Source organism: Microchirus variegatus, assembly GCF_963457635.1.
Source record: "Microchirus variegatus genome assembly, chromosome: 10".
Classification (NCBI taxonomy): domain Eukaryota; kingdom Metazoa; phylum Chordata; class Actinopteri; order Pleuronectiformes; family Soleidae; genus Microchirus; species Microchirus variegatus.
The window spans coordinates 25469624-25481977 of NC_139811.1; the positions used below are offsets into that span (position 1 = coordinate 25469624).

Below are 12354 nucleotides of genomic sequence, written 5' to 3' on the forward strand. Positions count from 1 at the left end.
CTCATCCTGCTTCAGCTTAGATCACGGTGCAGAAAGGTACTATGGTGATTTAACTTGATAAGCAGTGAATATGGAAAAACTGAAAAGACTGCTTCGTATAATTGGCCATAAGAAATAAAGCAGGAAGAAACATACAGTACAAACACCAACAGGTGTACACATACTGTAAATGTTAAGAATATAAAAATAAAAGCAATAAATAGCAATGTCCAAACATGATCTGATCAGAAGCAGATGTTTATTTTAAAGCGAAATTTACTGATGTAAATGCAGCTGACCCTCAAGTCACAGCTTAACATGTCAGTGAAATTACTGACAAACTAGTTGTACAGACACTCAGCCAGCGATACAGTGGGCAGGTAACATTCGCACAAGCAACAAATTGTGAGTTTGACTCTATTTATATTGTTTATTCATTCTTAGCTGCTTCCTGCTCTTGTTTCACCTCCTCATATGTGGCATCTTCCTCTTTTTCATCCCCTTCGTCTGGTTTAGAGTTGGGGACCCAGAGCCCGGATTCTATGCACCTCTTCATGTGAAGCTTCGCCTCCTGAATCATGCAAAAATCATCAACATTTGTGACTGAATGACCAAAATGGGACAAAAAACATTCTCTTATTGTATTAACATTTCAAAAACAGTCAGTCCACTAATTATTTGGTACAGACTTAAAGCGTTGTTGATTGTTGAGTCTCATCCTTAGTTGACACGGTATTGAATATTTTGTGGTACAACTTGCAGATGTGTGTAATGGCGCAGACGTTACTACCGATGATATGGCAGCAAAAGCAGGGACATGTACATGCAGCTATTTAGTAAAATAACCGATAGGAAGCGCCCTCTCTTAACGGCTTTGTGATTGGTCAAAGATCTCCCGTTACAAGCCAAGGTTGAAAACATAGTCTACAGGAAACACAGAAGTCTAGTTCTCTTTCAGAGCCTTTGGTTTACATTATGTTGAAAAGTTATTATTGAGTTACTGCTCAGTAATGTTAAAAAATATGTTGCCTAACCCCACTTTAACAAAATGAAACCTACCGTTGGGTCCATTTTGCTAATAACATCCTGTAGCAGCTGGATGTTCTTGTCATCAAAACATTTCTGCATCTCCTGCAAATCAAGAACATACTTAAAACTTAGAAAGAAAAAGACAGTGCTGTGAATTATAAAAAAAAGAAAAAAAAAAGCACTTACTACTGGCAGAGACTCGTACACATCTACAGGATCAAGTCCTCCTGGCCCCAGGCGCTTCTGTCGTTCCTCTTCCTCATACTCCTTCATAGCTTTTTCTATGCGGATCTTTGCCCTGCCACGGACTCGCTCCTTAAATGACTCCAGCTCATCATTGAAAGCGTCCTGGTACTGTTGGTCTGCTGTCTGTGCCGGGACACATACACACCATCAGCAATTGCATGTATTATAGTAATTCTACTACCAAAAACCAACAGCTTTTTGAGGATCCTGGGACTTTGTTTTTGTTTTTAACCAAAGGAGGAAATACATTAAAGTGGCTGTGCTTTTGTTCCTGGTAAAAAAACTGTACTTCCTGTTGATTTAATCATCGCTGGAGCAGAAGAAAGATCGAAAGAGACAGAGAGGAAGGAGGCTGAGTCATGACGAGGGAATGAGACTGAGGAAGCTCAAGTAGAGTGCAAAGCAAGAGGAGGAAGGGACTTCAGTCTCCATGTTGTATTTTTGTTAAATACATGATAAGAAAAATAACACATCATGTCCTCATGAAAACTGCATTTCAAACACACAACCTCAAACTAATGAGCCTCCTGTTCACACTTCCATTCCATTGTTTCTGGAGCATACTCAGGCCTGCAACTGACAACAATTGTAATGACATTTGATTCATTATAAATCACTTCTGCTTCCATGTCACAAAAGGGAAGAACATGTCAAATATTTTGTTTATTTACTGTGACAGGGGAGCAAAGAAGCCACATTTAAATCCCAGAAAGAAAAATTAAGCTTCCCATGGGCGTCACCAGCCCCTTTTTAAAACTTGGAGTAAGAAATGTTGTCATTCTAAAATGTTTGTTGGTCTTTGATAAGCTTAGATAATGTGCAAAGCATACTCTGTAGTTTTTGGTTTAAAATGTGTATATATATATATATATATTTTATTTTTTTAAACGAAAATGAAAACACACCCCCGCCTAACAAATGGTATCATCCTCTTCTCACCGTTGCGTTCACTGTACCTGTACGGCTGCACCACTCTGCAGCCCCTCGTCCCGTACTAGTGAGAATCCGTGTTGTGAATCAAGTTCCTCCAAAGCTGTCTCACACTTCTTTCCTTTTACCGAGAGTTATTACGATACCAAATCGGTGTGTGTGTGTGTGTGCGTGTGCGTGCACGCGCATGTGTGTGCCAGTGACCATTAACATACAACACTTATTTAAAAGAAAAAAAGACAGATTCAGGAGGTAAGAGACTAGGGACAGTCCATACTGACCTAAAGTTGCATGTAATATAAACCAGCTATATGTATGTTGTATCAATTACTTTGTGCTTTAAACATTTATTATTATTTTTGATTTCAAACCCACAATGGAGAATGCTAGCCTGACGAGCCAGACCCACATCAAGATGTAGGGTCTGGGAACTCTCCATAGGCAGGGCTCAATCGGAGGGGTGGGATAAACGCTTGTCTTTCAAATTCCCTCTCCACGCAAAAGGATAGCGCTACAACCAATCAGAGCAACGGAAATGAGGTGTCGGAGTGCTCTGTGTTTATGTGCTGTAGTGAAGTTTGGTGAAGACATGCCGTAATCAAATGGAGACATCTTTCAAAGACAGAAGAAAAAAGAAACTGTTGCCGAGAGATTACAACATGTTGGAGTGGCAATAGGTGACACACCGGCAAAGTCGAAACGACTTTATCAGCGGTGTCTCACCGTTTTGTCGAGACTAGAGTGTGACTTGCCGGTGTACTGGAAATGGGTGGTGGACAAAAAGGACGTGGAAGCCTCCGCAGTAGAAGGTCGTGCAGATAAAAGAGACCGTGAGTGATATTTCCTGTTCTTTTCGCAAAGAAAAGTTCAACTTCAAATCGTCCAGAGTTGTGCTCAAAGCCGACTCGAAAGAAACTTTTTCGCCAGCGGCAGCAATCTTCCTTGTTTTCGAGTAGCAGAATCAAGTCGCTACTTATGGTCGTCATAACATTAAGTCCGCCTACCGCGATGTGATTGGGCCGTCTGTTTCTCGATTTCTCAGCTCCTAAGCTCAATGGAGCGTAGCTAGACTGCCCCGCCAGCCAAATTACATTTGCTGCCACTAGGGGCGTCTAGATTTCTAGGCTAGGAGAATGCAGCTTCTCTTGTGAAATTAATTTGTGCTATAAACAAATATTGTTTGTAAGCTCAATAATAATAAAATCGAAATCGCAATAAAGCAATTTTCAAATCGTAGGAGGTGCAATATTAGTTCAAGCCAAAATGTGTATGAAAATATCATTTTAGATGAGTTATTATTACACATCTTATTCTACAGCCTGAAGAGAACATCTTTGTTTCTCACAGAGCTGCACAAATATCACACATTAATCATTTTAAATATGTTTTTTGAATGAAAATTAGAATAATGTAAAATTGAGGATTCCCTCTGATATCACAAATCACATCGCAATCACATTTCCTGTCAAAATAATCGCAATTAGACATTTATTCAAAATAGTTCAGCCTTACTTTTGCTCATAATAAGGGTGGGTGGTGAGGCTCATTGGGTGCTCAGCTCCCCTGAAGCTCTGACCCTAGAATCGCCCCTGAAGCTTCCAAGGATTCACTCACCTTAATTTTGGCAAAGAATTGACGAAAGCATCCACGAGGATCCACCTTAAGGCTTTTGGCCAACTCCAGAATGAACTGCATGACGATGGTCTGATGAGCCACTTGCTCCATCAATGCACGTTTCTAGAAATGGAGGAAACATTTTTAGACTGGCATTCACGTTGGAACACACATAACTGTCGAAACCAAACAGCCTGTGCCATGTTACGGTCTAAACTAGTGATTCCCAAAACAAACAGATGAATTTTCTAGAGCTGAAACAATTAATCGATGAATCGATTATTAATCGATTTCTTTGTTTCTTTGCTCCACATAACAAATAAATCATTAAAATTTAATCATTTTGGTTTGTGGACAAAACAAGACGTTCGAGAATATCATCATTTCCAGGTTTGACAAACATTGATCAACATTTTTTAACATTTTCTGACATTTTATGGACTAAACGATTCATCGATTAATCAAGAAAATAATCGACAGATTAATCGATTACCAAAATAATCGTTAGTTACAGCTCTATAATTTTCCTATCTTTTTATTCATTATTTATGAGTTTATGGTTGAAATAACATGCATGTACTGAAGTGCAATTAATTTATCAAACATCTCTTGAAATTATTTGTTTACTCATTAACAATGATATTATAAAATTCCATATCCCATTTATCACACATTTGCTAGTCTGCTTCCTGCCCTAGAGAAACAGCGACCGATATTTCTAATTTCCCAGTCTGTTTGACTCAAGAGTGTAGTATTCATGGGTGAAAATGAAAAGTTGGTCCCTCAAAATAACTCCACCTCTGTCATCTGGAATATGGTTTGGGTTTTGGGCACAATCAACAGTTATTTTCAGTGCTGTTTGTTTTGCTGTTCTGAATCCCAAGGAGAAACGCTCACCAGTCACAGAGGAGAAAGTTAAACGTACAGAAGACTGGTTTCACCAGAATCGACGCTGATAAGTCTTTGCCTGAAGTTCAACAAGACTTTTGCCTGTGTCAACATTCAAGCTAAGCTTATAGACCATGGTCACACGTTACAGGGGAGATATTTCCTCAGGACTGAAGCTGTAGCTCCTAAAGGCACCGCAGATTTAAAGTAAAACTGTCTGAGACTTAAGCTGTATTCACAAATAATAGTCCGCTAGAGGCACAATTGGAGACTGGGTTCAATTGGGGGTTGCAACATTCAGCAAGTCCGAGTTTGCTCTCACACCATGCTTAAAGCGCTAAAGACGCCCTATTTTTTCCTCCCCGTTTCCCCCGGTAACTTTGCTGAATGAGATCAAAATTAGCCGCAGGCTTTTTTCTAAACCGGGGAACAAGGGCGCTGCACCCTCATGAAATCGGTGAGCGCCCCCTTGTTCAGGTGCCGATTGAAACTTAAGTCACACTATCAAATATGTCATTATTATGGTTATATTGTTCTTGCCAATGAAGATGTTATATTTAGGGATGCACAGAAAATTTGGCGTTTACCGAAACAAAATGGGCACCCTGTAAATGTTCATGATTTTCCTTTATAAATCATTGGTTGTTTGAATAAGAAATTTCAGTTAAATATATCATATAGGAGACAAACAGTGATATTTGAGAAGTCAAATAAAGTTTATATGATTTACAGAAAGTGAGCAAGAATTATTTAAACAAAATAAGGCATGTGCATAAGTTTAGGCACCCCAAAAGAAAAATGTTGTGCATCCTCCTTTTGCAAAAATAACAGCCTCTTCTTATAGCTTCCAATTAGGGTCTGGATTCTGGCTGAAGGTATTTTGGACCATTTTTCTTTACAAAACATCTCCAGTTCAGTCAGGTTTGATGGTTTCTGAGCATGGACAGCACGCTTTAAATCACACCACAAATGTTCAATAATATTCAGGTCTGGGGACTGAGATGGCCATTCCAGAAAGTTGTATTTGTTCCTCTGCATGAATGCCTTAGTAGATTTTGAGCAGTGTTTAGGGTCGTTGTCTTGTTGAAAGATCCAGCCCCGGCACAACTTCACATTTGTCACCAATTCCTGGACATTGTTCTCCACAATCTGCTGATATTGAGTGGAATCCATGCGACCCCAACTTTACAAGATTCCCAGTCCCTGCACAGGCCACACAGCCCCACAGCATGATGGAACTGCCACATGTTTTTCTTGGAATGCTGTGTTCTTTTTCCGCAGTCCACATCACCTTATTCCAAATGTGCTTTAGCATACCTCAAGCAACTCTGTTTTTGACGGGTGCAGAGAAAATTATTTTTCTGCATTACTCTTCCATACAGCATCTTCTTGTGTAAAGTGCGCTGAATAGGTGAACGATGCACAGTGACACCATCTGCAACAAGATGATGTTGTAGGTCTTTGGAGCTGGTCTGTGGGTTGACTGTGACTGTTCTCACCATCCTTCGCCTCTGCTTATCTGAGATGTTTCTGCCACTTCAGGCCTTAACTAGAACTGTGCCTATGGTCTTACAATTCCTCACAATGTTCCTCACAGTTGAAACTGAGAGCTTAAATCACTGAGATAGCTTTCTGTATCCTTCCCCAAACCATGATGTTAAACACTCATTGTTTTGAGAGTTGTTTTGAGGCTCCCATGTTGCCACTCTTCAGAGAAGATACAAAGAGGAGAAACACTTACAATTGGCCTCCTTAAATACCCTCTCTCATGATTGGATTCACCTGTTTATGGAGGTCAAGGGTCACTGAGGTTACCAAACAATTTTGAGTTCCAATAATTAGTGCTAAAGGTATTCTAGTGCCTAGATTTGTGCACATGCCTAATTTTGTTTACATAATTCTTGCACACTTTCTGTAAATCATATAAACCTGATTTAATTTCTCAAATATCACTGTGTTTGTCTCCTATAAGATATATTTAACTGAAATGTATTTAACTGAAATTTCTTAATCAAACAACCAATGATTTATAAAGGAAAATCATGAAAATTTACATGGGTGCCCAAACCTTTGTATACCACTGTATTATCCACTGCCGTCATCACAGGTGACACGAAATCCGAAATGCATTACAGAGGAAAACAAAACGATCCTCCAACACCGGCCCTCTTCCTGTGTCTTTTCTAGCTATTTCTACAACTGTCTTGCAGCACTCAACACGCCTCTGCATCAGCTCCTCACACCAAATGAAAAGATAAAATAAATTATAATAATAATAAAAAACTTCACTGGATGCAAGTCCAGTACGTCCATTTTTATACAGCCCTGAACCATGACGTGCACCGAACAGGACAGATTTTTTAAGTGAACCACTCCATCCATCATTCATAAGGTTACTGTATTTTTGACCAAAACAATCACATGCAAACAACTGTGCTGAAACGTGCTGTGCTATAGGGATCATGTGCAGTCCGCAGAAGATGAAATAAAACTCACAAGGACCACTGGATTTGCACACAGCTCATGTAAACAGCATGCACACTCTTTTTACCTCCTCCACTTCAAGATCAATGCACATGATCACAAGATAGTTGGCAGTCTCCTCACATACTAGATGGGGGTTGTCCGAGAGATACTTCTGGCTGTCATCCCAACGGCGCAGCATGCCTGTAGAAAAGACCACAATTCATTTTCAAACACCAATATCATTGTCAGGAGTTTGCTCTAAGCAACTCGACTGGCTTCAGTTAAGTTGCACGCCAGTTTTGTCGAGTTTTCGTGCATGCCCAAGCCCTCAAAATTCCCGTCCAAGAGAGAGTGAAAAATGGCCCTAACAAATGCTTTATCATTGATTGCATTTATAAAAACAAATCTTTCAACTCAAATTTAATTTGTGGTGCACCTGTTTTCACAAGGTGGCTGAGGCGGCAAGCGTTTAGTTAGTGGACTTTGTGTGTTTGTAGAATTTGCAAGGTTTCTTGAATGCATCGTCAAGCTGCACTGCTAAGCTCTGCATACTGTAGATCAGGGATAATCAACTAAAATTCTAATAGGTCCACTTTGAGAAAATTTCCTCAAGCAAAGGTCCAGACCATCATAATGTCTAACTTGCGTTAGTAGCCCAGTAGTCTGCATGTAATCAACAACTGACTGTCAGATCAAATACCGAAAGAACAATTCTAAAAAAAAAAAGAGACTATAAATAGAATTGATTTATTGTCACTTCTATACAATTATATAGATGTAACACTGAACATATGTATTATTTTCTTCTCTCTTAAAGGAAAAGAAGCTCTGAGAGTGCTTATTTTCTGTGACCTGTTCAAATTTGAGTGGGTGTGTTTGGTCTCATAGTGGCGTTTCACGTTGCCACTTTTTACAAGTGCCACTGTCTCTGAACATATGAGACAGACTGGGTTTGTGCTTCCAGGGGGAAGATTGAACATGAATGAGTCTGTCCATTCTGGGTTGAAAGCTGTATTTTCGCTGTCCACTTATCTCTTCTAAGAGAGCGCCATGTTAATTATTTTTCTCTGGCACACTCTTCTCTACCTGTATCGCTCACTCGTCTCTGTCTTCTCTCGCTGTAAACTCTTTTCTCTGTGTCTTCTCTCGCTGTAAACTCTCTTTTCTCTGTGTCTTATCTCGCTGTAAACTCTCTTTTCTCTGTGTCTTCTCTCGCTGCAAATACTCTTTTCTCTCCGTCTTCTCTCGATGTATCGCTCACTCGTCTCCCTGTCTGTCACTCGCTCCTCACTGCCTTCATCTGTCTGTATTCAGGGTCACAATATTTAGCAGGATGCACAGATTTGATTGGCTTTTAGTGGCGTCAGGTGGGATGGCTTAAGTCGAATGCAATTGGTCAGTGGATTTTCGGATTCGCTCAACCAGTACCGTAAAGTCTAGAGAAGCTGTGCCGGTCAAAATAGAAGCACCTCGTCAACATTTAAAATACTTACATAATTTATTCACTGTAGGTCCAGGTCCATATAGGATAGTGACCTCTGCTGTAGATCTTGCATAAGTGATAAAACACACCAGGGCCTTTGAATGCACCTCATTAACTGCCTCCATTAGCTCAACACCCTGTGAACCCTGCGTTACTTTCACTAGCTCTCATATCATCTCAGAAAGGCCCATTGCTAATGTAGGTGGACAGCTGCATGACATTGAAAAACTGTTTCTGAATAGGACTCTTGGATGAGAGGTGAGACATCTTCAACTTGACAATTCCAGTTGCCTTCAGCTAACTCGTGTAGATGACGAGAACCTTCACAGACAAATATGGGTATCCTTTAAGATTAAGTAAATGACAACAGCCAATAAAAGTCTTACCAAAATGTTTGATTTGCTTTTCATTTTTCTCCACAAATGTTTTATGCTTTTGCTCTTTCTCCTCTTCAGTTTCCTCATGAGACTCAGGTTTGATATTGACGACACTCTATGGAAGACAGACAATAACAGAATATGTTTCTCATACCTTAAGACAAAAGTAGCCATAAAACAAAACATGTTTTAAATCTAGAAAATAAACGAGGCTACTTGACACTAGTTAATACATTCAAGCACTTGAAGTGTTTTACAAAAAAACAATCATTGTTTCTTAATAGGGATGCCATGGTACAGTTTCCCCACGGTTCAGTATGTATCACGGTTTAGATATCTTAATATAAAACCACTAAGACTAGCAAAGGCAATATTGCATTGTAAAAATAATTAAAAGCACAGATATACAGTGCATCAGATCGAATGAAACAGCAAACATAAAACCACACAAATTAAAAATAAATAAAGTTTAGTGCTATCCAACAAAAATAAACAACATTTAACCCACTCACAGCAACTACAACTACAACTACACCATGCTCCAAGTGAAAGAGAAGGGTGATGACCCTTGCTCTGGGTGGCGCTGTAGAGCGAGTGTCTGTCCAATATCCAACTTCAAATCAACTTCACTATGCTGCATAACAGATTCTTGCACACCGTGGTTTGTTTGTTGACATTCATTTTCTCATTCTCATCGTAGTCTACGCTGAATCCTAAATGATCTCACACAGCGGACTTATACGAAGACGGTGCCGCTTCAAACTTCCTTTAAACTCGTTCACCTGCGCTGATTGACGCAGCAGCGATGCGCTCATGTCAGCTCCTGAGTGGATCTAATCACGCCGCATTGTGTATTTTAATACATTTTGATGGATTGAAACGTACCGAAATACCGTTGTGTATTGAACCGAACAGGGTGTACCAAACAGTTCGGTAAAATACAGAATACCGTTGCATCCCCATTTCCTACCAAACAGTGAACATTAGTTTTGTCTTATTACAACTATGTACATCATCATCATTACATTGTCATTTTGCAGAAAGACAAACGGGAGGTCAGGTGGTGAAAATGTGTCCCCATACGAGACCATTTCAAATACAGGCTCTGAGGTATGATTCCAGTAGTGGGTCCAGAAACAGTAGAATCTGGAACTTACCTTGCTGAAACCCTCCTTGCTCAGCGTGTCCACATTCCACGGCTGCTTTTTCTCATCCCGATTGTAATCATCCCTCTTCTTCTCCCACTCCCGCTCCTCTTTTTTCAGCTTCTTCTCCTCGGCCTGAGCCTTGCTCAGCTCCGCTTTGCCTTCATCCTTTGCGGAAATGGTCATCTCTTGTACTTTCTTTTGTGCCTCCGCTACCCGGCGCCGACAATCTGCGAGGCTCTTGTTTAGGTCATCACCCTTTTTGTGGAAATCTTCCATCCGCTCCACCCGTGCCTGCATTCACAATGTCATGAGAACAAGGTTAGGCGGTATAATGATGGAGAAAGCTATGTTAAGAGATGCCCCATCCACGTTCAACACATATATTTTACGCACTTGTTGTTGAATCCTGAACTTTTAACTTTTTAGTTTTCTTCATTTGGACAGATATTGTGTTGTGTCGCTGTATGACTTACTTGAAATATATTCACACGGTGCATTTAAATGCCATCTCACCGTCCATCTCGGTATATATATATATATATGCATATACAGTATATACACATATATATATATATATATATATATATATGCATATATACATATACACATACACATATATATACACACTAATGTATATATATATATATATGTATATATATATACACATATGTATATATATATATATACATACATACATATATATACATACATGTATATATATATACAGGAGATATAAGGAGATGCCGTATGGAAGAGTAATGCTAATGGATTCCACTCAATATCAACAGATTCTGGAGATCAATGTCCAGGAATCAGTGACAAAGTTGAAGTTGTGCCGGGGCGGGATATATATGTACATATATATACATATATATGTACATATATATACATATATATATACACATGTACATATATATATATATATATATATATATATATATATATATATATATATATATATATATATGTATAAGAAGTACAAAAGAACAAGATATCTAAAGGGGTACGGGACTGAAAAGTTTGGGAACCACTGTCGTATCGTATCGAGAGGTACCCCGCGATACCCACTATTATTGATAACGTGTTCAATCCTGTGCTTTTATCCTGAACTCTATGCAACAAAAGTACAACGAAAGTGTAGTGTATATGTACTACCAGAACATTCGCTGGCATGGATAATGGTGCAAGTAAAACATCAGCAGCGGAAGGAAGGAAGGAGGAAGGAAGCTAACGTCTCGTGGCTATTGTGTCTATTACTGCTGAAAAAAGACATTACAAATCAAATGTATGCCCTAAAGTTGTACCTGGTGTCTCCATCTGAAGAGACTGGGTGTGTCGATGTTGGGGTGAGTGTCATCTTCATCGTCTGACACCTCGATATGGTCCCACACACTGTAGTCTATCCCCGACATGATGGTGATGGTGATGATCAACACTGGCTGCGTTAGCTCTGAAAAACGACTAACGGTGAAGTTCGCGGGCAAACGAAACTCGCCCGAAGTAAGAATCAAAAAAGCATAAAACGAGTGAAGGGTGAACTTTTGGGAAAATGTCTACCCGAGTTCAGTGAAGCGGCGGGGTTTGTGTTTGTCCAGCACGGACTCAGAGGAGGCTAGTTAGCGCAAGCTAACAGAACACCACTACAGGATTCCAGAAAGATTTGCAACGGTCCCTTTCCGGGTTACGTCACTGCGTCACACAGGAGGACGTCAGTCAGGTCGTGACTCTGCCACAGCATTTTATATTGAAGGGGAAATCTTTATTCATAAAAATTTCAGTCTTGTATTAAGTACCTAAAAGGTATACTTGAGTAAAATTACAAGTATCTTACCAGAAAATTACTTTGTTTGAAATTTTATAATAGTTATAATATTAAGTATAAGTACAATATTACTTAAAGGTACCATATGTAAGAATGTGGCCAAAAACGGTTGCTACATTCAAATAAAAAATACCGAGGTCTCTTAGGTTTCGTTTTCTAACGTAACAGGCAACCTGTGGTTGCTCGTGGCGCCAAATGCGTAAACATGATTTCAAAAGATAAACATGATTTGCAGTCTGCAAAATATTTTTCATAATGCAAATATTTAGTCTGTACTGTTGTTGTTGGTAAGTTCAGTTTGTTATATAAACATTATTCCTGAGTCTCTGTGACATATTAGGAGGTTTTTATGGCCAGTTGCTTTAGATTTAT

At 39.4% G+C, this 12354-nt stretch overlaps 1 protein-coding gene across 1 annotated transcript; it reads right to left on the reverse strand.

The window, feature by feature from the left end:
• Positions 1-242: 242 nt before the first annotated feature.
• LOC310933160 (hsp90 co-chaperone Cdc37-like) lies at positions 243-11811 on the reverse strand. Its single transcript, XM_083896582.1, has 8 exons — positions 11465-11811; positions 10170-10451; positions 9022-9127; positions 7238-7353; positions 3799-3921; positions 1195-1377; positions 1039-1110; positions 243-550 (listed from the first exon to the last, which is right to left on the reverse strand). Exons 1-8 carry the CDS (start codon positions 11570-11572, stop codon positions 410-412), a joined length of 1131 nt encoding a protein of 376 aa, XP_083752708.1. The 5' UTR covers positions 11573-11811; the 3' UTR covers positions 243-409.
• Positions 11812-12354: the final 543 nt, after the last annotated feature.